The sequence below is a fragment of the Chinchilla lanigera genome, unplaced genomic scaffold, assembly GCF_000276665.1.
Source record: "Chinchilla lanigera isolate Chin_1 unplaced genomic scaffold, ChiLan1.0 scaffold00043, whole genome shotgun sequence".
Taxonomy (NCBI): domain Eukaryota; kingdom Metazoa; phylum Chordata; class Mammalia; order Rodentia; family Chinchillidae; genus Chinchilla; species Chinchilla lanigera.
Genome location: NW_004955444.1, coordinates 15,900,859 through 15,923,133, shown reverse-complemented (window position 1 = coordinate 15,923,133; position 22,275 = coordinate 15,900,859). Strand labels below are relative to the sequence as shown.

General features: G+C 39.7%; 2 protein-coding genes across 2 annotated transcripts in view; one reads left to right on the top strand and one right to left on the bottom strand.

Annotated features, from left to right (window-relative positions):
- The window catches only part of Ggh (gamma-glutamyl hydrolase (conjugase, folylpolygammaglutamyl hydrolase)), a 29,134-nt gene extending 7,225 nt beyond the window's left edge, over window positions 1–21,909 (bottom strand). The window contains exons 1-7 of the mRNA XM_005392173.2: window positions 21,696–21,909; window positions 15,018–15,132; window positions 12,357–12,407; window positions 4,908–4,992; window positions 3,467–3,605; window positions 1,249–1,355; window positions 1,076–1,166 (exon numbers count right to left, since the gene is read on the bottom strand). Coding sequence (XP_005392230.1) covers window positions 1,076–1,166; window positions 1,249–1,355; window positions 3,467–3,605; window positions 4,908–4,992; window positions 12,357–12,407; window positions 15,018–15,132; window positions 21,696–21,804 — 697 coding nt within the window. The 5' untranslated portion in view covers window positions 21,805–21,909. The remainder of the gene's footprint in view (window positions 1–1,075; window positions 1,167–1,248; window positions 1,356–3,466; window positions 3,606–4,907; window positions 4,993–12,356; window positions 12,408–15,017; window positions 15,133–21,695) is intronic.
- LOC102025053 (transmembrane protein 19-like) lies at window positions 8,306–9,585 on the top strand. Its single transcript, XM_005392172.2, has 2 exons — window positions 8,306–8,453; window positions 8,566–9,585. The coding sequence occupies exons 1-2, from the start codon at window positions 8,414–8,416 to the stop codon at window positions 9,483–9,485; spliced, it is 960 nt and encodes a 319-aa protein (XP_005392229.2). The 5' UTR covers window positions 8,306–8,413; the 3' UTR covers window positions 9,486–9,585.
- Window positions 21,910–22,275: the final 366 nt, after the last annotated feature.

The window sequence follows — 22,275 nt, the reverse complement described above, 5'->3', positions numbered from 1 at the left end:
TCTACCTTCTATCGTAGTTCACTAATCTCTCTTTACCTGACCTTCTGGTTAACCCGTCTTCTGAGATTTTTATTTATATTGTTTTCATTCCTAATAACTAAAATTAGTTCTTTTCAAATCAAAATACAAATTTCATGTTGTATTTTTGAATTTATTTCTTTAAAACTTAAAATACAGTTATAAACTATACTGTGTCTCATAACTCTAGGGTTGAAAGTTTGTGCAGGGCTGACTCTGTATCTGCTATTTCTGCAAGTTATTATAAGTTGTCCTATGCTTCTTTGTGTATTAGAGTTGGGGCCAATAAATTTCCTGAAACCGGAAATGAATATCTGGTCTTCCCAACAGAATTACTTATATTTGGTTCTGCAATACATGTATCTAAGACAACTTTAAACCAGTCTAAGACAACTTTAAACAAAATGTTTGACTTGAGCTTTGTTCAACTTTCCAGTTAGAACAATGCAAGCCTGTGAGACCAGCCTATCATGATGAGAGTTCAAGGCTTATTTTATTTACCCCAGCTACCTGACTCCTTCTGTGCATGTTCAGGATGGCCAACCCCTTGCAGCTCTGTGGTCAGGGTTCCAGGTGTAGTCTGAGGTACACAGCCTTTTAGGTCCTGCTGCATGGGGTATTCTCCCTGTAGTGGGTCCAGGACCTTTGTCTCAAAGTCAGCAGACTCAACAATAATGCCAAGGGTTTGGGGCCTGAATAGCCTGACTTTTTGACACTTTATGAGTGAATTTAGAAAGATGTTTTTCTTTGTCAGTTATGTATTTTGTTGATGTCTGGAGGAGAATTTCTCAAGGCCTTTAATCTGCCCTTGTGCAAACACAGAAGTCATTTGCTTCATTTCATAATCCTCTCGCTTCCAAGCTGCCATTCTTTTCTTTTCTCATTTATCACCCCTTAACAGAAAGTATCAGGAAAACTGCTTTGGAACGTGGACAAGTATCCCACCTGTCTCCACTTCCACCTTCAGGCTCCAAAATAATATGATTTTATTCCTAAGTAAAGAGAAATATAAAGTCCAAGTCAATAAATAAGATAGACATGTGACAGTGACTCATACCTTCCATCGATGAAATGAACTCAGTCGTGCCATCTGTATTTGTAGATAACACATTGAAAAACGTTTTTAACTTTTCATTCATTGTAAAATTCTAGAGTATAAAAGGAAAGTAAAATGATTAATTCTGTAGTTATTCTAAACACATCAATTTCATTGTTGAACTAACGTGATACCTTCACAGAGAGGCTCCACTTGTGGAAATTTGCAGTCAGAGGTTCAGATGCCAATGACTGCAATAACTCAGGAGGTAAATTTTGAAACATTCTGCTCTTTGATGCACCTGAAATAATTATACACACAAAAAGTAATTTCAACACAAGGAAAAAAATAAAACCTTAAGTCACAATAAATGTATCCAAAATATGTCATGATTAACACATAATCAAGATGACTACATGGTAAGCTAAACACATCATTTCTGTGGAAGTATTCAAGCAAAGTATAAAATGTGTTTAACAAATTCAAATATCGTCCAGACTGAAGAACTTTTCTTCTAGAATTTTAATATGAATAAATAAAATTGTTCTCACGTGAGAATCTGTAGGCTGGCAACAGAATAAGCAGAGAATCTTAATTCCAGATTCCCAGACACTGCTGAAAAACCGGTAAAATTACACAAACGTGTATATACTTGTTTTTCCAAGAAAAAATCCAAAATTTCTAACTCATTTTCAAAGGTATCTCACATATATAAGGTTAAAAAATACCAACAATGTAAAAAAAAACATTAACCAAGCCAAAGAATTTCTGTGCAGTAAATAGATCAAAGAAACAATATATCTTAATGGTCAACACTAAAGGCTCTGTAGTCACACACAGACTCAAACACCAAGAGGGTAAAACAAAATATTCCAATGTGCTCAAGGCTCAGATGCCTGATATTCCAGTTCAGGGCCCTCATTCTTGCTAATGGCTTCCACGAGAACTCCAGTACCTTGAAATTCTGCTTTTTATGGTAAAAACTGGGTTTTGCCACAGGCTACCAAAATAGTCTGCCCTAAAATATATACTTCTCATAAGGTTGTTGTAATGATTAAGTGAGATAATGGAAGAAACAACTTTCAGAAGTATAAAGCAGGATATAGGTTCTATGTATGATTAGTATTGTTCTCCTTCCAAAATTCTTCTCAGAACAGAGACAGTCAGTAGCATTCAATTCTAAGGATCTGGATGTACAAACCCAGTATCTCTAAGAATCAGTATCTACTTACACTGTGTAGTGCTTGTTTCGGCAGCACATACTAAAACTGGAACACTGTGTAGTATAATAAAGAACAGATCTGATCTTCGTTCTTCAAATATTCTGAGTCATAAAAGTGCCTTTTTATACTGATGAGGTGATGGAAGTGGGCTCCAGATTATTTCAGACTGGACCGATGATCAGAAAGACTAATCACATCATTACAAGATTAACACTTTGAGTCCACTCTACCTCCAAGGATAGGAAGAAGGGCCAGGGACTGAGTTTAGCCATGTAACTAATGATTCAATCAATCATGCTTTTTCCATGATGCTCCAATAAAAACTCTAGAAACTGAAGTTCAGTGGCTTTCCTGGTTAGTGAGCAAATGTAGCACTTTCTTGATTTCTGTATGTCATTCTAGGGAATCATGAAACATGATGGGTCCTTGGAATTACAAATTTGTGGTAGCTGGTAGAAAGAATGGATGGCTGAGGAATGTGACTTGTGGCTAGCATCTGAAATAAGACAGTCTTGTTGGGGACTATGCCTTGAACTTGCAGGATCTAGGCTAACTCCAAGAGTTAAGCACCAGAAGCAAATCATAGTACACCCTGTTGGCGATGAAACACAGTACACAGCGAAGGGGAAAATATCAACACTATAATAATAAACACTAACATTTATAAGAGCCGGATTTAAAGTACTTAGCCTATGTGCTGGAAAACATTATTATATTTGACACACAGAAAAACCTTAACACAGGTAGACTCTTTTGCAATGAGGAAATTGAAGCTAAGAGAAGACAAATAATTCCCCAAGGGTAAAGTGAGAAAACTGGAACTTTAAACCAGGACCAATTTCAAAGTTCTTAATCTCACATGATACTGATATCAGTAAAAGCAGTGAGTTAACAAAATTCCAAATTCCTAGACAGACAGGTGATGTACACCTGTAACCCCAGCACTCGGGAGGCTGAGAAAAGAGGATCATGAGTTGAGGCTGACCTGTGCCACATACAGAGAACTTTTAAGAAAAAATTCAAAATTCTTTAGGTCATCCTCACAAATGAATATAAGGATGATCACTCATCTCTTCGGCCTGCATAAATAAGTTTAAAATATTGTGAGCATTTTTCTTTACTTTGATATCTGCTGCTTACTAATCCTGTTCAGTAAGCATATTTAAATGTTTCAGAGGCATTTTCTCACCTTTAGTGAAGTTCAATGGCAATGTGATTTGCTCAGTATCTGTCAGAGTTAATAGCATTTCCTCACTGATGAGATAGGAAAGCTCTTCAAATCCAAGGCATGTGCCCCACACAGGAAAATGGTCTCCATCATCAAAACTCTTTACAGAGTGAGAGAAAGAGAAAATTATATTGATTCAAATTTTTCACGATAATTATACATATGGTTAGCCATTACCACTAGCACCTGAGTCACAGATGGATTTCTACAGTTTTCCATGATCCATAAGTAGACTTTCAATTAATTAATCTAGCTTCAGATTAAGCTCCCACACAGGCCAGAGAAGGTGAGCTGTGGCAACACTATATTCTTGACCCAAGGACTACAAAAGGCCCTGGGTTGTTCGGCATAGCTACTAAAGGTTTTAAGCAAGTACCTCAAACAGTAAAAGCAGTTATTTAAGGAACTACTAAAGAGAGGGCTGGTGTGACACTGGAAGCAGAAAGATTAATTTAAAAATGTCTCTTAATAGTTAAGGAGGGAAACATAATGATCTAAACTATGGTACAAAGATAGGCCTAATGTGAAATACAGCAAAGGAAAAATCGTGACCTCAGGTAACTGAAGAAAGAGCAAATGGAATTGAATGAACGGGGAAGAAGAGATAAAAATCATAACATTGAGCTGGCGTGGTGGTGCACACCTGTAATCCCAGGATTTGGGAGACTGAGGCAAGAGGATCACTGTGAGTTTGAGGCCAGCTTGGGCTACACAGAGAGTTCAGGGCCAGCTTGAGGTACAAAGTCAGACCATGTCTCAAACAAACAACAAGCAAAATTAAAAATAAAATAAAATACAAACTCAGTAACAGGAAAAATGGTGAGTACATAAAAAGATAAGAGGCCAAGAGGAGAGACTGAGATTATTAACCACTTAACAGCTTACCCTGAGCATCACGTGGGCAGTACCGTTTGTTTACATACTGACTTTCCTACGCATCACTGTTTGGGAAGGTGCCATTCCGACCAGTTCAGTTTTGGTCACATGGGATAGACTTATATATAGGTTTGTTTTATATTGTATTGAACATTTTAAGATGTACCGTACACAGAAAAATTATGGAACAAATTTGATAAAGTTGTTTTTATATTTCTGGTTATATTACCTTACAAAAATTAGCAAAAAATATGCAATTTTTTAGTCATCCTGTATTTAAATAACTGGACTGTTGGGTATTTAAGACACATACTGATGTGCTCATACCAAGATGCCTAGAATTAGTGAAACACACAAAAATTGGGCAGGAGCAGCCAATGCTGGAAAAGAGATGCTTTAAAGGTTAAGAGAATGAAGTGAGAATTATTATAAAGGAAACATTGCCAGTATGCTTCAAAAGAAGAATGATATTCACAGAAACTAACAAAAGCCACCTGGAATGATAAGCAATTACTCATAAACATACCTGTTTGGACAACTTGTAAAATATTTTGGAGACTTTGGAATAATCTGATGTCTCCAGATCAGAGCCTCCTCCAGGTAAAAGTATTCTAAAATAACAAGTAAGATGAATTTTATCCATATATACAAACAAAAACTAAACCATCTCTTTACGGAATTTTTCCTTAATACATTGAGCCATTAAAGAAAATTAGAGAAATAAATAAATAATAAAATTTACAATCTTAGCCATTCAGAAATTACTATAGTTAGTAACACTTTAGTACACGTTCTTTTAAAACTTCTTTGTTAACAAGATTATCAATGTGAACAAATTAGATGTAAATAAATGGTAAAGAGGCGGGAGAGTGTCCAAAGCTAGAAAGTTAGAAATCAAATGGTAACAAAGTTTCAGGCATAGCTAGTTTTATTTTACTGTGCTTTGTTGTTTTCTTTAGTACTAAAGACTGAAGCCAGGGCCTTGCACATACTAGGCAAGTGCTCAACCACTAAGCAATATTCCCAATCATATTTTACAATTTAATTTTATTTTACTTTGAGATATAGTCACACTAAATTGTCCAGACTGGTCTTGGATGTGTAATCCTTCTGCCTCAGCTTCCCAAGTGGCTGAGATTACAGGTATGTACCATCATTACCCAGCCACTTTTAGCTAGATTTAAATTAAAATGATTGAGCCGAGAGTGGTGGTGCATGCCTATAATCCCAGCATTCAGGAGGCTGAGGCAGGAGAATCACTGGGGGTTCGAGGTCAGCCTGGGCTACAAAGTGAGCTCAAGGCCAGCCTGAACTACATAGTGAGACCCTGTCTCAAAAAGATTAAAAAAAAAAAAAATTAAGATGATTGGTTATATCAAATCACCTGCAGGTGCATAAATGTAACTTTTAACTCAGAAATAATTCTGAATGGTAAAGAATAAACTAAATATTAAAATGTATTCAGACTAGACTTAAATATCTACAAATATTTACTTCTTAATTATCATCCTGAGATCACTTCAGAAATAAGTACACTACTAGAAAATCTTCAAAAAGAACAAAATTACTCTTATAGGAAAAGTGTAAAACAAGCAAGTTACAAACATTTATTTTACTCTACCCATAAAGATGAAATACATAAAAATGTTTACCATGTTTTTGTACCAGCTTTTTAAATTAACTTGAAATTATTTCTAACAGGTCATGACATAACCAAGGATATCCAAGCAAGGTTGGATCTTCTTGGCCAAAGAAAGTTGGATTAAACATATTACATTTTTTAAAATATATAAATAGGTACTTGAGATATGTGCAATAATTTCCTGAAATTGTTGTTTATTCAAGAAATACATTCCGCTTCTCCTGTGAGTAAGCCATGGAACTAGCCTGAGATAAAGATGAGCAGGTTTTGCTATTAGGATCCGTCTAGTATAAAACATGTAACATCTATGAGGCAGATATCTGCCACAAACCCATGCGGAAAGCCTACAATTAGAAGTGACTTAGTCAAGATTCATGAGCAACTCTCTCATTAAATTCAGTCAGTATTTAAAATGTTGCTTCTGTCCCAAAAGAGTGAAAGACGTATGAAATGAAACATACATACTAATGTTTATAACAGCACAACTCATTAGAGTTAAATCTTAGAAGTTGCCTATACGTTCACCAACAGACGAGGGGATAAAGAAAATGTGGTATTTATGCACAGCGAAGTACTATTTTGCCATATAGATAAATGTGAATTGTTTATAGGAAAAATGGATGCACCTTGACACCATCATGGTAAATGAAGTAAATGAGACACAAAGCTTGAAGCCCAAAATATAAATAAAAAGCAAAATAAAAGAAAGATAATAGGAAACAGGGAGAAAGAGCTATTTGCAAAAGTGAACGGGATCAAGAGAGGGGAAGAGGATGGAAAAGAGAATTAAGATGTGCTACGTGCAGGGACCAACTTCCCACGATGAGTGGAATCATCACGTACTGCAAACATGTTCTAATAAAAGTTTTTAAAGATCAGCAAAATGTTGCCTCTGATCAAATTTGGTTTATGTAACCCTAAAATTCTCTCATACCGTGAAACCTGAATGTCTCTTGCAGAGGACAAATTCCTTTAAACCAGAGCTCTGTCTTTTCGTCTCTATATTCCCCAGAAATAGTACAGTATGGTGACAGGAGCTCACTGAAGGTGTTTCTGAAGTTGCATTAGACGACTGCCCTTTTTTCTACTGACATTCAGAAACAGCGCACAGTGGCTCCAGGTTTTCCCATTTCACAGCCTTGCTCTTGACGCCTGTGCTGTACAGAAAGTACAGTCTACGGGAACAAGAACTGTTGATGCAGGAAATCGGTGGGAAATCTAAAAGGGACTCTCTTGTCAAGTAAGAAGCACTGTCACTTTTCATAAAGTCTCAGGTGCATCTGCATAAGCTGGCTACCAAAAACATTTACTCCTATCTATAAAATCACCATTGCAGATGCTTTTTCAAGTAGAACTGTATCTGAGGGGAGGGAAGGAGGAAATGAACTATGCCAAAAGCACATTTGGGAGGGTATTCCATTATATTCTGGCCTGTGTTTATTTTTGTCCTTGTTAAAATACTTTGCAGGTAGCACGTATTATAAATGTTTTACTGAATTGAACTGCCTTTAAAGTAAATATTTACTGAACTAAACTGAAGACAAGTAATTTTTTAACATATTTTAAAAAGAAAGGCAACTTGTGAACACTTTTTTTCAAGTAATAGCAAAAAAAAAAAAGACTCCTGCCCACTGCATTTCCAATGAGAAGCAACTATTGCTCAAATTTTTCATGTTGATTTCGTAGGAACACTGTAGGGGACGATGACTCTTAGCCTATCATTTTAAGATAAAATAATTCTAGTCTTAATGCAAGCCTCAAAATGTGTCTTGAGAAACATCCTGGAGGGGTTGTAAAGAGTTAACTTTGCAGTCCTGACTTAGCCCTGGAATGCTTCTCCAAGGACAGAGAACACCAGGGCCTATATAACTACCTATGACCTTGCCTGGGTTGTTTCATCCTTTCCTTGGCCCTAGATAAACATTGTAAACGTGAAGGAAATGTATGGTTATCTAAAGGGGGACATATAAAACAGAATACAGAAAGTATGTATCACTGTGGTTGGGCTCATGAAAGGAGCCGGACCCAGTTAGGGGGCACAAGGAAAACAAGATGTGGCCAGGGCTACAACACTACAATCTGTTACCATGGAAACCAAAAAGGTATATAAGCTGGGAACAAAGGCAGGTCCATGCCCACTTCCCTGACTTGCAAATCGGGACAAGAAGTGACCAGTCTAAATTAAAACTTTGTCTGCTCTCATAAAGTTCTCTGGTCTCTTGTGGAATGCAGCCCTAATTTTGCCGTAAGAATATGCTATGTCGGGACCGCTCCTCCAGCAGCCATCTCCGGAATGAGTTTGGGCTTATGTTGATTTTTCTTATGTTCGGTCAGTGGAAGGTGTTGGCATTTATGTTTGCCTCTAAACCAGTGCTTTGCCGGCCACCTAAATGACTTTCTTTGAGAAATCATATCTGTTCTCTCCCTCAGGTGCTCATATCCTTGTTTTCCATGACATATTTTGACGACAATATATACAAAATATATATAAAGATGATTACTAATATAGTAATATTGAGCTTGACCATTTGCATTTCCTTAGCTTTCTGGATTATGTCAATGACTGCTAGCACTTATTACGGTAACATTCGGCCTGTTTCTCCTTGGCGTTGGCTGTTTTCTGTTGTTGTTCCCGTTTTGATCGCCTGTAATGGCTTTAAAAAGAAAAGCCTAGATCACAGTGGGGCGTTAGGAGGGCTAGTGGTTGGATTCATCCTGACCATTGCAAATTTCAGCTTTTTTACCTCTTTGTTGATGGTTTTTCTTTCTTCTTCAAAACTCACTAAATGGAAGGGACAAGCAAAGAAGCGTATAGATTCAGAATATAAAGAAGGAGGGCAAAGAAATTGGGTTCAGGTGTTCTGCAATGGAGCCGTGCCCACAGAGCTCGCCCTGCTGTACATGATAGAAAATGGCCCCGGGGAGACGGCGATCGACTTTTCCAAGCAGCACACTGCTTCCTGGATGTGTTTGTCTCTCTTGGCTGCACTGGCCTGCTCTGCTGGAGACACCTGGGCTTCAGAAGTTGGCCCAGTTCTAAGTAAAAGCCAGCCAAGGCTGATTACAACCTGGGAGAGAGTTCCAGTTGGAACCAATGGAGGGGTTACAGTGGTGGGACTTGCTTCCAGTCTGCTTGGTGGAACCTTTGTGGGCATCACCTACTTCCTCACACAGTTGGTTTTTGTGAATGATTTAGACATATCTGCCCCTCAGTGGCCAATTATTATATTTGGGGGTCTGGCTGGATTACTAGGATCAATTGTGGACTCATATTTAGGGGCGACAATGCAATTTTCTGGTTTGGATGAAAACACTGGCATGGTGGTCAACAACCCGACAAATACAGCAAAGCACATAGCAGGAAAACCTATTCTTGATAACAATGCGGTGAATCTGTTTTCTTCTATTCTTACTGCCCTCCTTCTCCCAACAGTTGCTTGTGGTTTTTGGCCCACAGAGTGAGCTTTACTTAATTTCTACAGGTTGGAGCTGGGTGTGATGGTGCACACCTGTAATCCCAGCACTTGGGAGGCTGAGGCAGGAGGATCATCGCGAATTTGAGACCAGCCTGGGCTACAAAGTGAGCTCAGAGCCAGCCTGAACTGCATAGAGAGACCCTGTCTCAAAAAGACCAAAAAAAAAAAGTAAATTTCCACAGGCTGGAACTGGTTGAGTTCAGCTAAATTTGCTATTCTAAGTTTTATTCTAAGAATAATAGTTGCAATGCCAAAATGTAAATGTCAGCTCTTTTCACATTCCATTGTAATTAAATTAGGCATTTTTTCTTTCATCAACTCCCTTTAACAGCTGATACCTTTCTAGTAAGAGACAAGTGCATATTTTGATGCATATTTTTCTTTTACCGACTGTAGCTTCTTAAACAGCAGAGGTGTATTTTTCCTACATTCTGCTGTACATTGAACTGAAAGATCTACATAGTCGATGTAAGTTCAGTTTTTCTTTTGTAAACCAGTGTAAGGACTAAAAGTGATAACATGTTACAGTGTCATGTATAGCAGAGAAAGACCACTATGTCAGTTACTCCAGTGTTATATCTGTTTTCAGTGGTTTAAGACAAACTGGTGCGTATAAAAGCTTAAGTCACTGTAGTATCTTGGATTTCCATGACCTTGCCACTCATAATTTTGAACCATGTGGAAGTTAGTCCCTAGTGAACTGCATGGCTTGCTCCACATTTTTCTTCCTTCTTCCAGATTAGTGATTAAAAAAAGGTAAATGCTTCTTTAGATGACCGTTAAAAGTCTGAAAAAATTATGTGGAGCTAATAAACCCAAACAGTGTATACCTTAATATGCTATTTTGAATTTATGTTCAGTGCATTTTCTAGCTTTCTTTGAAATATACATGGAAATCTGTTGTAGAATTAGTATTCTGAACAACTACCCAAAGAGTCACTGGAAGCTTATTGTCATTAGTTTTTTTGAAGTTTTTATAAGCTCTTGGAAAGTGCTGTGGTTCCCTTTTATGTACCTTCTAAATTGTACTCACCTTTACATTCATTATACCAACTAAAGTGAATTCTGCTTTTCAATTTTGTTCTTCACTGTGACTTAACTGTATGCTATAGAAGTTTTGACATGGAACAGATTTGACTAAATGTATTTTTAAATGTTTCTTATGTGATTTCTGTACATTTCTTGCCTTGCCCCTTTTCATTCTTAAAGAAACTGGAAAAGGATTCCATAAATAAGCAACTACCAGCGTGGATATGGTTAAGTGATGATCTAGAACTGACTTGATTTGAGCAGGAAAACAAAACAGTTTACATCCTTAATTCTTTTTTTATTTGTTTTTATTTTAAAGAAAAAAATCAACAATAAAAATGATGGTATTGTCTTGAAAAAAAAAAAAAAGAATATGTTATGTCTATCTCTTGACCCTTAGCTTAAAATAAAAAGCAAATATAAGTAAGCATACCCTATGCACTACACCACCTTGCTTTTGTTCACAAAACAACATTGTTCACATGACAATCATGATGTGAAGCAGCATCTATACATAACTTCATCTTTAACACCTGCACAGTATTCCATAAAAATGTATATAGTCTGTTTCATTTTTTTGTTTTTGTTTGTTTATTTGCTTTTTCTGAGACAGCATCTTGCTGTGTATTTTAGGCTGCCTTGAACTCACTATGGCCTTGAACTCATGGTAATCCTCCTGCCTCAGCTGCCTGAGTGCTAAGATTACAGGCATGTGCCACCACACCCAGCTCTAGTCTGTTTCATTTAACCAATTATCACCTGATAGACCACTCAGTAACTTTCTAAACTGGATATCTTTTCAGACAATACTATAATGCTTATAATTGGGCCTAATTCAACATACAGGGATGGTGTGTGTGTGTGTGTGTGTGTGTGTGTGTGTGTGTGTGTGTGTGTGAGAGAGAGACAGAGAGAGACAGAGAGAGAGAGAGAGAGACTGGAAATTAAACCCAGGGTCTTCTTACTGAGGTACACCCCAGCCATTTTTTATTTATTTTGAAACAGGGTCTCATCAAGTTACACCGGCTGGGCACAAACCTGCAATCCTTAGTTTCCCAGAGTTCTGAGATTACAGGTGTGAATCACCACACCTGGCTTACAGAGTAATCAATTTGTAAAATAAAATTCTAATTTAAGATCCTGGATCAAAAATATGTGTTTCTAGTTTTAACAGATACTGCAAAACTGCCCCTAAAAAGACTATATAATTTATACTCTTAGTAATGAAGTATATTCGTTTCCTCATATTCTCACTATAGAATATTTGCAAATTTTCTAATCTCTGCCAGTCTGTGATAATTAAAATGACTTTTTATTATAGTAATGAAGTTTTCTCCCTTAAGTTAAGAGTAATGTACAATATCTGAAAGTTCTTTTCTGTGAGCTAATCAATCATATCTTTTATGGTAAAGCTACAGAAACAAATATTTTTTTCTGAGTTCTATTCAAATTACTTCCGAAAGGTAACCCATCAATATCCATAAACACCACTAGGCAAGCAATATACCCTGCCATCCAAAGTGGTTTCAAAATATTTAAAGCAAGTACTAAAGAAACAAAGATTATGTTATACATATAAAAAAGACTCTATGTATCTACTATGTAACAATTACGTATTTCCTAGCTTCTCTCCTATTCTTTACAAAACTTGCGCTTCTCCTCGCAAAATACTTCCTATAACAGAACTCAGAAAAACTGTCATACCCCACTAGACAGTTATGTAGAAACATATATAATATTTATATTTTTTACAAAAGCAAGTAAATATGCAGACATTCACATACTGTGTCAAAACAATTCACATATACATTAAATTAAACCAACCTACCCATTGATAGATTTGAAAAGTTCTTCATACTCCGCATTTGTAAGATTAAGCCTAAAAACAATAAAAAGTTTATAAATACTTCTGAAACCTAAGATAAAAAGAAACCTCCAAAAGGAGTAACCACATTAATTTTTTAACCAGACAAAAAAGTAATTCTTAAATATGAGACATTATTACCCCTCTACTTTTCTAGAGGCATTTTTTTCAAACTACATGAAAAACATGTAATTGTACCCTTGTTTTGCTAATCCGACAGGTAAGTGTGTTTTTCTGTGGTTTAATGAAATTTAACACTATAATGTGTGTATTAATATGTAAAACATTACAGACCACGAGAATTAGGTACCAGTTAATTTGTTAGCTAAGAACAAGTTTTAAAATCTAAGAATTCAGTAGCTTTATATACAGACTATAAAAGAAATTTGTTAACACACTTAACTGCAGGCAGCTCTGGGAGATAAAAATGATACAAATAAATGCCAAATTCCTACTTCATCCCATCCCCACCAACCAGCTGCCATGGTCTGGGGACTACTGTGTACTCAAAAAGTCAGAACAGTTCAGATCTAAGGACAGACTACAGACAGAGCACTGTAAACTAGCCTAATTATTGAGCCCTTCATTAAACACCCCTTGAAAACTGCCTAACAATATCCATGACATTGATGATTTTATCCTCGTTTCCATAGAAAACTTGATGGGATTAATCAATGATAATTGATGACAACCTTTAATTAAGTCACAGTAAAATATCTGCTCTTCCAAAAGTTTAGTTAAAAGCAAGAAGGAAGAGAAATCATGGTGGTGAAATCCTTAGAAGAATCCTTATACATTCAGCAGTCTTCTATTTCTGTAAGACAGTAGCATGGCACACCCCCTCTCAATGTCCTAAAAAAGACAGAATTACCATCACATGTCAACTACAGCCTACTTATGCTCCAGAGAAAAGGCTGAGGTGGCATCAGAACACCTCTCTCATTATCAAGCAGACACCTATGATGCCTAGAATTTGGTTGTTCTCTGCCAGCAAATCTCCTTTAAATCCAAATAACCTCGAAAGTCCAGGTCTCTTGTTGGGAAGACAAGAGACAGTCATCAACAAAGCAATGGGTGACAGTGGAATAGTGGTGATCACTATCTTAAATGAGAAGTAGGCTGGCAGGTAGCCTTCTTCTCTTGGGAAGGGATAGGGAGGTGAAATGCAAGTCCACATATAATGGACTACATGGGGATCTGGGAGACTCTAAAATACATTAATTTTTGATAATACACTATAAGTACTTATAAGATTCTGCTAGCTCTTTCCAAATGAAAATGAGATATATTCCACTTCTTTCAAAAGAAAATATGAAATTAATCATTGTATTCTTTTTTTGTATTTAAATAAATTACATTATTATTTTTCACTCTGGAAAATGATACAGGTAGCAAAAAACACCCAGGGCTCATCCTAGGTTGCTAGAGATTCCCTCACAGACACAGCTGTATCCAGAGAGATTTCAACATGTAGCTGTCTCCATCCTGGAAAACAGACAGTCGCACCCTTATCCCCATACCACACCATCAGCTGCTTACAAGGTGAACCTCAGCACATCATCTTTGCCAAGTCTGGATCTATACACTCCAGGCGCTGGCTAAGGATTTCAAAGGACTTAGGATATTCTAAAAAAACAAAAAACAAAAAACAAAAAAAACAAAAAACTTCAAACTCAATTAGTTCTAACAGTTTCTTTTTTTTTTTAATTAAAAATAAGAATAATCAATAGAATTTGGTGGTGCACGCCTATAAGCCCAGTAATCTGGGAGGCCAAGGCAGAGAGACTGCATGTTTAAGCCCAGTCTAGGCAACTTAGTGAGACACACACACACACACACACACACACACACACACACAGAAAGACTTGTAATATAGCTCAGTGTAAAGTCCCTGTGCTACGTAGGGAGGGGGTAGTATTTTTTGTGGGAGATACAGATTGAAAAATTGAAGCAATAAAGTCTCCTAACTTGACTAGGTCAATAGATGTTTGGGCATAGGCCAGGGAACCAGGTCTAATAATCATATTAAACTTAATCTTTTTGTCCCCTAGTGCAAGGGATTGAACATAGGGCCTTTCAAGTGCTAAGAAAACACTCAACCACTGAGCTACTTAAACATGAATCATTTTATTCTTACTGGGCCATTTTATCACAAAAATAATGTCACTTCTTTAAAACTACACTATCTATAAATTGTGCTGAAGCAATACTACTATATTGGTCCTTTATAAATTTTTAAACAAGAGTATGAAGATATTTTAATACTCATGTCCTAAAAATTCTCTGTCACTCCTTATGTGTTCCCTTATTCTAATATGAAATACAGCTAGTTAGGTTGTAGATTCTGTTACCCTGTTATTCTATGAGGACAAGTATTTCTGCAATAAGAGAAACTACCATTTCATTCTCTGTCTGATCTGTATAACATACTCTCATAACATTCTAAGTATGCACAGCTCCAAATGTTAACCAATTCAATGAGAGACTACAAATATTAAGTTTGTGTGGCACAAATCATATGCAACGTTACATTTAGGAAATACATTTAAATGATATAGAAAGTACTAATTTTAGAGAGAAAACATAGCAGTGTTTCTAGACTGTATAAAAAACACTGAACCATACCTTATTGGTACAACTCTTGCACCTGCAGACTCTAGATACTTCACATAGGATGCAGCGATATAGTAGTTTCCAAACTTTTTTATTTCTGGGTTCTGGGTTGCTTGCATTAATACCCCTAAATTTAAAAAAAAAAAAAAAGTTTTAGTTTCAAGACAATTCCTTTATTTATTGCTCAGAAACTGAAACACATCACAGTAAAAACATCATTCTTTCAAGTCACAGAACTGAATAGAAAGTGTTTCCTCAAGTTCATCTACAGACTTAGGGAAAGCAGTAGTACAGGCGGACTGAGTTCCAGGTAACCTCTCTCTCACCAAATGAGAAGCCAAATAAGCTCTCACAGGAGGTTTACAACAGCAGCAGCTTTTTCCGCCTTAGACCTAGAGTCCATGTCAGAGCACAGACCCTAAGTTAACAAGGTGGCCACTCTCTTGCCACACAACTCAAAAATACAACTGTTTCCTTGTAAACAAAACAAAACAGAAATATCTTCCAACACTACCAATCAACATCTCTTCAACACTACCTTAACTGAAGGAATCAGTATGTTGCCAACCCCATCCTAGATTATGGAAAGATCTCTATCCTTTCTTGAGGAGCCCTTCAACTCCAGTCTCTTTTCCACATGGAAGCAAAGCTGATCATACCATTACTCCTCATTCATTTAATATTGCTGAATCACACCACATGCCAAGCACTGAACTCAGTGTTGGAAACACACGAATGAGGAAAACAAAAACCCCTGCCCTGAAGGCTTCATTTACGGCCTGTGGGAGAGAGCGAAGACAGATGTCTCATGGTGAATGACTGTGGATTATAGACAGACAATTTGTACCCTTAGCCATAATGCTGTGCTGTTTTGGATCTTGCTAACACTCTTTAGTATCCCCTTAGCTGCTGGACCAGTCTACACTCACCTGGAATGAACTGCTAGGACCTTTTGAGTGGTTCTTCATGGCTACTTAAACAGCACTGTCATTTGTCATGGGATAGCGGTCTGTGACCTTGACTTGTTATTCTGCCCACTCACTATGAAAACGTTTCTCATCACAAAGATGACATCATGCTAACCTCTCTGTGTCTTACAGACTTAGAAAAAATCTGGAGGACATACAAGTATGCCTGAAGGAGTGGAGATGGAAGGGAAACTCCACCAGGTATAAGGGCCAGGCAACACCATAAAGGTTTAGGTAGTTTTATGGTTGGGTAAGACATGTATGAACCTGAGAAGGTCACTGAGAAACCTGCAGCAGTCTACACCAATAAATACAAACCATTTCTTAGTGTACTTAGGACTCTTGGGGCATTGGCTTATTTTCATAACCTACCTTGCTCAAGTCGCCTGCCCTCTTCATAACTTGATAAAAAGGACCACATAAAATTAGGACAAAGGGGTTCCAGAGACTTGAGCAAGCTACTCATGGAGCAGGGCAAACAGCTGCATGTCCCAGTACTGCAATGCCCATTTGTTCTAGAAGTTACCAGGAACTCTGAGGGCTATCACTGGCAGGCAGACAGAAACAATCGAAACAGTTCTAATACGGTTCTGGTCCCACTCATGGAAAAGGGTAAAAGCCCAGAATACAGCACTTCAACAACAGCTGCTGGCTGTTTATAGAGCCCTGCACCAGTTGGAACCCATCGCTGGATCTGCTATAGTGACAGTAAAAAGAAAATATCCAAGAAAGGGTTGAACTGTACAACTTTTAGCCAAGCCTCTTTCTAGGGGTGACCCAATATCAGACTTTGCAAAAGTGGCATACATTTTTGCAGTAGTATGGAGTCCTATTTGCTAGCCCTGTGACAAATACCACATAGGCCATACTGGGGACAATGTCCTTCCAAACTTCTGAATCACCCGCAGTGATTGAACCAACAGCTAAGCCAGGTAAGGTGCTGGATGGTGAGACAGGAGACTAGGGCATGGCAAACTGGGGACGTCGTTATTTGCAAAGTGCCAGTACACACGTGAACCACGTTCCCAAAGCCCTGCCTGTGGAATCAATCAGAGTGCTGTCTTCAATTTTTCTCACAAGAACTCGACCAGGTTTTTGATAGGACAAGCTAGACCTGACACCAGCCTGAGGAGTGAGAGGTGCAAAAGTCACCACTGAGAGCTGGATCACTGTGTTCTCTCTTGCACAGTGGTCTGCTCCCACCCTGTAGAGTATACATTATTTTCCTACTTTTAACTGGCTCAGACTTGATCTGCAGATGTTTCTTTTCCTACCTTTAATAAAACAAAACCATACTACCTTTTGTGCTCGTCTTGACCAATTCTTTGCTCAGGACAGAAAGAACCTAGAAACCACCTCTAGAAGGAGATTTCAGCACCTCAAAACCTAGTAATAAGAATACTTCCCATTCCTGAAGATGTTTGGTACACCAATGGCACTAGTTGGGCACAAAGTGGGATTGGATGACAGTAGCAATGCAGATAAATATAGATACCATCTGGCTAGAGAGTGGATAAAGGAAAAACAGGCTGAGCTAAGAGGAGTATCGATGCTGATTATTCAAGAAACATGGCCACTATCTGCATAGATAGTTGGGTAGTCCTTAGAGGACTCACTATAGGACTGGCAGGTGCTTGGTAGGCCTCTATATGGATAACAGACATGGAGGGAGATGTATGAAAGAATATAAAATGAATTAGAACCACTAACCATCTTCCATGTAGCTGCCCACCAGCTTGCTAAGTACCCCGGGAAATCAGCAGGATAATTCTGTTATGGCTTGTGTCTAAATGTTCCCCAAAAGTCTCATGTAGGTGGGGCTTTTTGAGAAGTAGCTGGCTCTACAGTGTGTGATGCTGGGATTGATCTGTGGTTCAATGTTAGGATCAAGGGCACTAGAATTAAGGGTGTGAGTGCTACCCATCTTAAACATCCTGGATAAAGATATAAGGGATAGAAAGATCTGTGGTCATCCTTCTTGCTTTCTTTCCTACCTTCTGCCCACCACGAATTGTTTCTCCTTTGCAATTCCTGTCTGCCACCCTGCCTTGGAGCCAGTCAATTATGGACTGAAACCTCTACAAACTGTAAGCTGAATAAACCTTTCCCCCTTTAACTCTGGGCATTTTGCTGGGTATTCTGTCACAGTAATGACAGAAAAGTAACTCAGACAAGTATCCTCATAAAGGTTTGAGCTACAGTACTCATCACCAGACACCTGCACAAGTTCCCCATTGGATGTATGAGAAGTTTGGGCACAGCAGGGCCAACATGGGCTGGAGGATAGTAAAGTCTGCAGGTATTCCCATAAGCTATTCTGAGCCTTGCTATGCTGTACAGGCACGTGGGGTCTGCACTCGGCTACAGCCTCAAAGGATAAATGCACCAGCGGAACAGGTACAGAAGTCACCAGCTTACATGCACAAGTCCAATATGTGGTTGGCAGACAGATTACATTGGGCCCATGCTTTTGAGTGACAGCTGTAAATAAGCACTCACCTCTGTGAATACTGACACAGTCCTCTTGGAAATACTCACCTGAAAATGGGCCACTGGGGGCAACTACTTAGAAGCCTTACTCAGCTCAGTGTTGTGTTCAGGTTCCCAGTGAGAACTGACAGTGACAGGGAAAATCCATTTCACAAACACTGATGTGCAAAATTGAGCTGAGGACAATGAAGGACAATGATACTTTCACCTGCCTTACAATCCCACAAGAGCTGGTTTGATTTAAAAAACAAAATGTGTTACAGCAATAGTTAAAGGTTTAAATAAAGGTACCCTGCGTGGGTGGAAGAAGAATTACTTCCAGAAACCATAATCTGAGACTAAGCTGTGACTATCCTCCCCACTAGCTAACACTCCTAGTGCCAAAGGATCCTATGTGCAGGCTGCCTGAGAATTGTCACCAGAAGTCCTGCTCAGCTATGGTACTCAGATGCAATGATGATGAACCTTTCAAAGATCAAGTGCCCAAAGTGCAATCCAAAGCCCACTTTTTCACCTCAAAGTGCCAACACCGCTATTAAATCTGAATATCCAGTATTTGGCTGCTGGGCTGACTTGGCTCATGTTCTGACAGAGAGGGCTCTGTGTGCCCGCTGCAACAGGCATCCCATAGGTTCACCACCACTGTCACATTATATGACAAGCCGGGCAGGACGCGCCTACTAGTGCCATAGTGGCATGACTGGTCTGGGTGCAACCAACCACTTATGGATTAAACTTTAAGTCTCTTCCAAAGGAGGAGATCTACAGTGGTACTGCAAGCTAGGACAAAGACCTGTGACTAGGGAAGTCAAAGGCCCCAGGGGAAAAGCCACTGCTATTGTTCTGTCAAATGCATATGCTGTGCCAGTAAAACTGTTATCTAAACATTTGCACCTACACCCATAGATTACTGGGTTGCCACCCACAGCCAGAGTTCTGCAAGTGAGCAGTGACCATGGGTGCAATCCCGTAATAAATCCACCAACTGGGTACATGGTGAATTCTTCTACAGTCAAGCATTCATGTCCTGAAATGTGCTGCCCTTTTCTGCCTATAACTGGAGTAACTTTATGGGGACTCTGGAACCCAGATGGAGTCTTACACACTTTACTGGGGACGTGAACTCTCAAGTGTGTCATTCTCAAAGTGAACACCCACTGCTGCAGTCCATACTGTTTCTGGGACATAACAGTCTAGTGCTCAGCTCTGTCAAAGGAGACGACATCTCTTCCAAGGCTCATGAAACCTGTGTGTGTGCGCGCGCCCGTGTATCTTAAGAGTTGGACAAAGGGTGGGATGGAGGAAGAATTGTACCCCTCCATCTCAGCCAAAGTAACTCTATCTTGTGGTGCATGCCTCCTGGCCTAGCTGTTCAGTGGACCCCTAGCCACACCCCCAACACCAGGTGCTCAGGCTACATGCCAGACTGCAGCATAACAAGGTCATCCATCACTGTGGCTAGACAGTGCTTACTGAGACTGGCAGAGTTTTTTGTAAGGCTGAAATGAGGGTGGAGTGCACATAACTTTTCCCAAGAACCCTTCTTGCTCTTGATTCTGCTTTTGTCATCTTCATCGGTGTCCTATAAAACCAACCGCCTAGCACAGCGAGGTGGGCAAATTTGGTAGTGTTGTAGCCTACAAGTCATCCACTGCTCTATAAGTAACTCCCCAAGCTGGACTTGTCCAAGTAGTTCTTTGGTCTGTCAGCCCCTCTCAGTTCAGAGGCAGGCATTTCCTTTACATGTCTCCAGGAAATTTATGCAACACTAAGCAAGCCCTCTCTGAAAAGGTGTAAGATGTCATTTGAGGCAGACCTTCAGCTAGGTAAGGAAGCCACATGCAGATTTCTGGGAGACCAGCAATCCAGGAGAAGGGACATGCAAATGCAAAATTCATGAGTCAGCCTGTCATACTGTAAGGAATCTTCTTGACTACAGCCATGTGAGGAAAGGGAGAAAGCAGTAGGAAAACAAAACAGCAGATCACCACCTTGCTTAACAACTCGGTGGTTTCCTGAACTTACATTACAGGGCACCAACACCCCCTCCCTACTCAGCGCCACCACAGCTCCACAATTACTTTTCCCATCCCTGGTAAAAAGCTCAAGCTATACTCCCTGTCCATGAATACCTGGCCAAAATCTCATACATACTTTCCCTATTGTGATTTCCTTGCCTTTGATTCATACACACTTCCTACAGTAATGCGTTCATACACTGCTGCTTGGTCAACTATTTTATCTTACTTGATTATGGTGACCAAAACCAGAGTCTCCTTCTCTATATTTGACCTACGGGTACCCCAATTCCAAAAAAGGGAAATAAATATCTCTTCTTTCTTTTTTTTCCTTCCCTAGGCACATAAAATTTTAACTTAGTACCTTTAATTACAAGATTCTCCTGGAAGAACCTACCCATCATTGTTAATACCTATGGAATAAGACACTCTGGGTTCCAGAATTAGTATGCAGCCCATTTGAAAACTGAGTACAACCCATACATATGAAAAATGGTCATCTAGTCTCTGTTTGGTTACAGAAAACAGTGTTTAGCTTCATGAAAAGAAAAAATAGTATGAATGGAACAATCCTCCACAGGATGGGATAAAACCAATACTGTCCACATAGAAATTTCTTTAGGCAAATTTCAATCCCAGGATGATTTTTCCTAGGTAGCTCTCCCCAGCCCTGTCTCAAATGTCTATTCTGTTAATGCAAACTGATTTTATATTCTTTTCAAAACATAATAAGAACAAAAAAATTATGTTTCACTCTAACATTACATAGAATTGATATTATGATTCTGCTAGCCACTGCTGGTGCTGAATATGACAAAAGTCCAAGATACAGTACACTTTAATTTGATTACCTAATGCACTCCATGTCTATGTATAATGCATTGTATCTCAATACGCCCTCAACCAAGGAATGTTATATAAATATATGTATGGATTTACGTAAACTAGGAGAAATTCCTAGCTACCTGAAAAATGTTATTTCTTTCAGTGGAAATGCCTAATTATGCACAAAAGAAAATCAACGTAAAGCCTTCACAGTGCATCTCTTTCTTCCCAACTTAAGAGCCCCAAGAAATCAGAGACGTCAGCTACATTTCAGCTGATTCAAAAGAAAACGAAGGCCCACAGCCCCGTATGTGGGGCCCAGGGTCCTCCGGCGCCCGGCGATGACACCCAGCTGTCCACCCGGCTGAGGCCCCTCACGGCCTTCTTACCAATGATGGGTTTCTGGTTGGTAGATTTGGGGAGTCTGGGCAGCCCGAGGCTGGGCGCCACACAGACGAGCAGGCCCATCACGCACAGCAGGCGGCCCAGCCCTGCCATCACGCCGGCTTTCTCCCGCCGTGGTTCAAAGGCACTGCGGCCGGGCGGGGGCCGCCGAGGTCCGGGTAACTTCCTGAGGCAGAGTCGCGGGGGCGAGCGGGGCGGCGCTGCGCCGAGCGGGCCAATGGGAAGCGCGGTCCCGTTCAGGGGCGGGGCGAGGCGGCCAGTGGCGGAGAACGCACGCGCTCTCCCGCCCCGCCCACAGTCGCTCGCCCCGCCCACGCTCGCCCGCCCCGCCCCGCCCCGCCCGCAGCGTCCGAGCAGACGCCCCGGCGCCTGAGGCGGTCCTGGGGGTTGGATCCCTGCGAGTCGTCCCTCTTGACTGCTGCGTCGCTGCGCCTCCCATCCCCCGTGGGAGATTCCCGCGTCGCCGAGAGGTTGCTGTGTCCGGGGGCGGCGCCGAGCTGGGCGCGCGAGCATGCGGTGTGAGGACTTGATGTTCCTTTCGGGAGTCCAGGCGCCCCGAGGGTG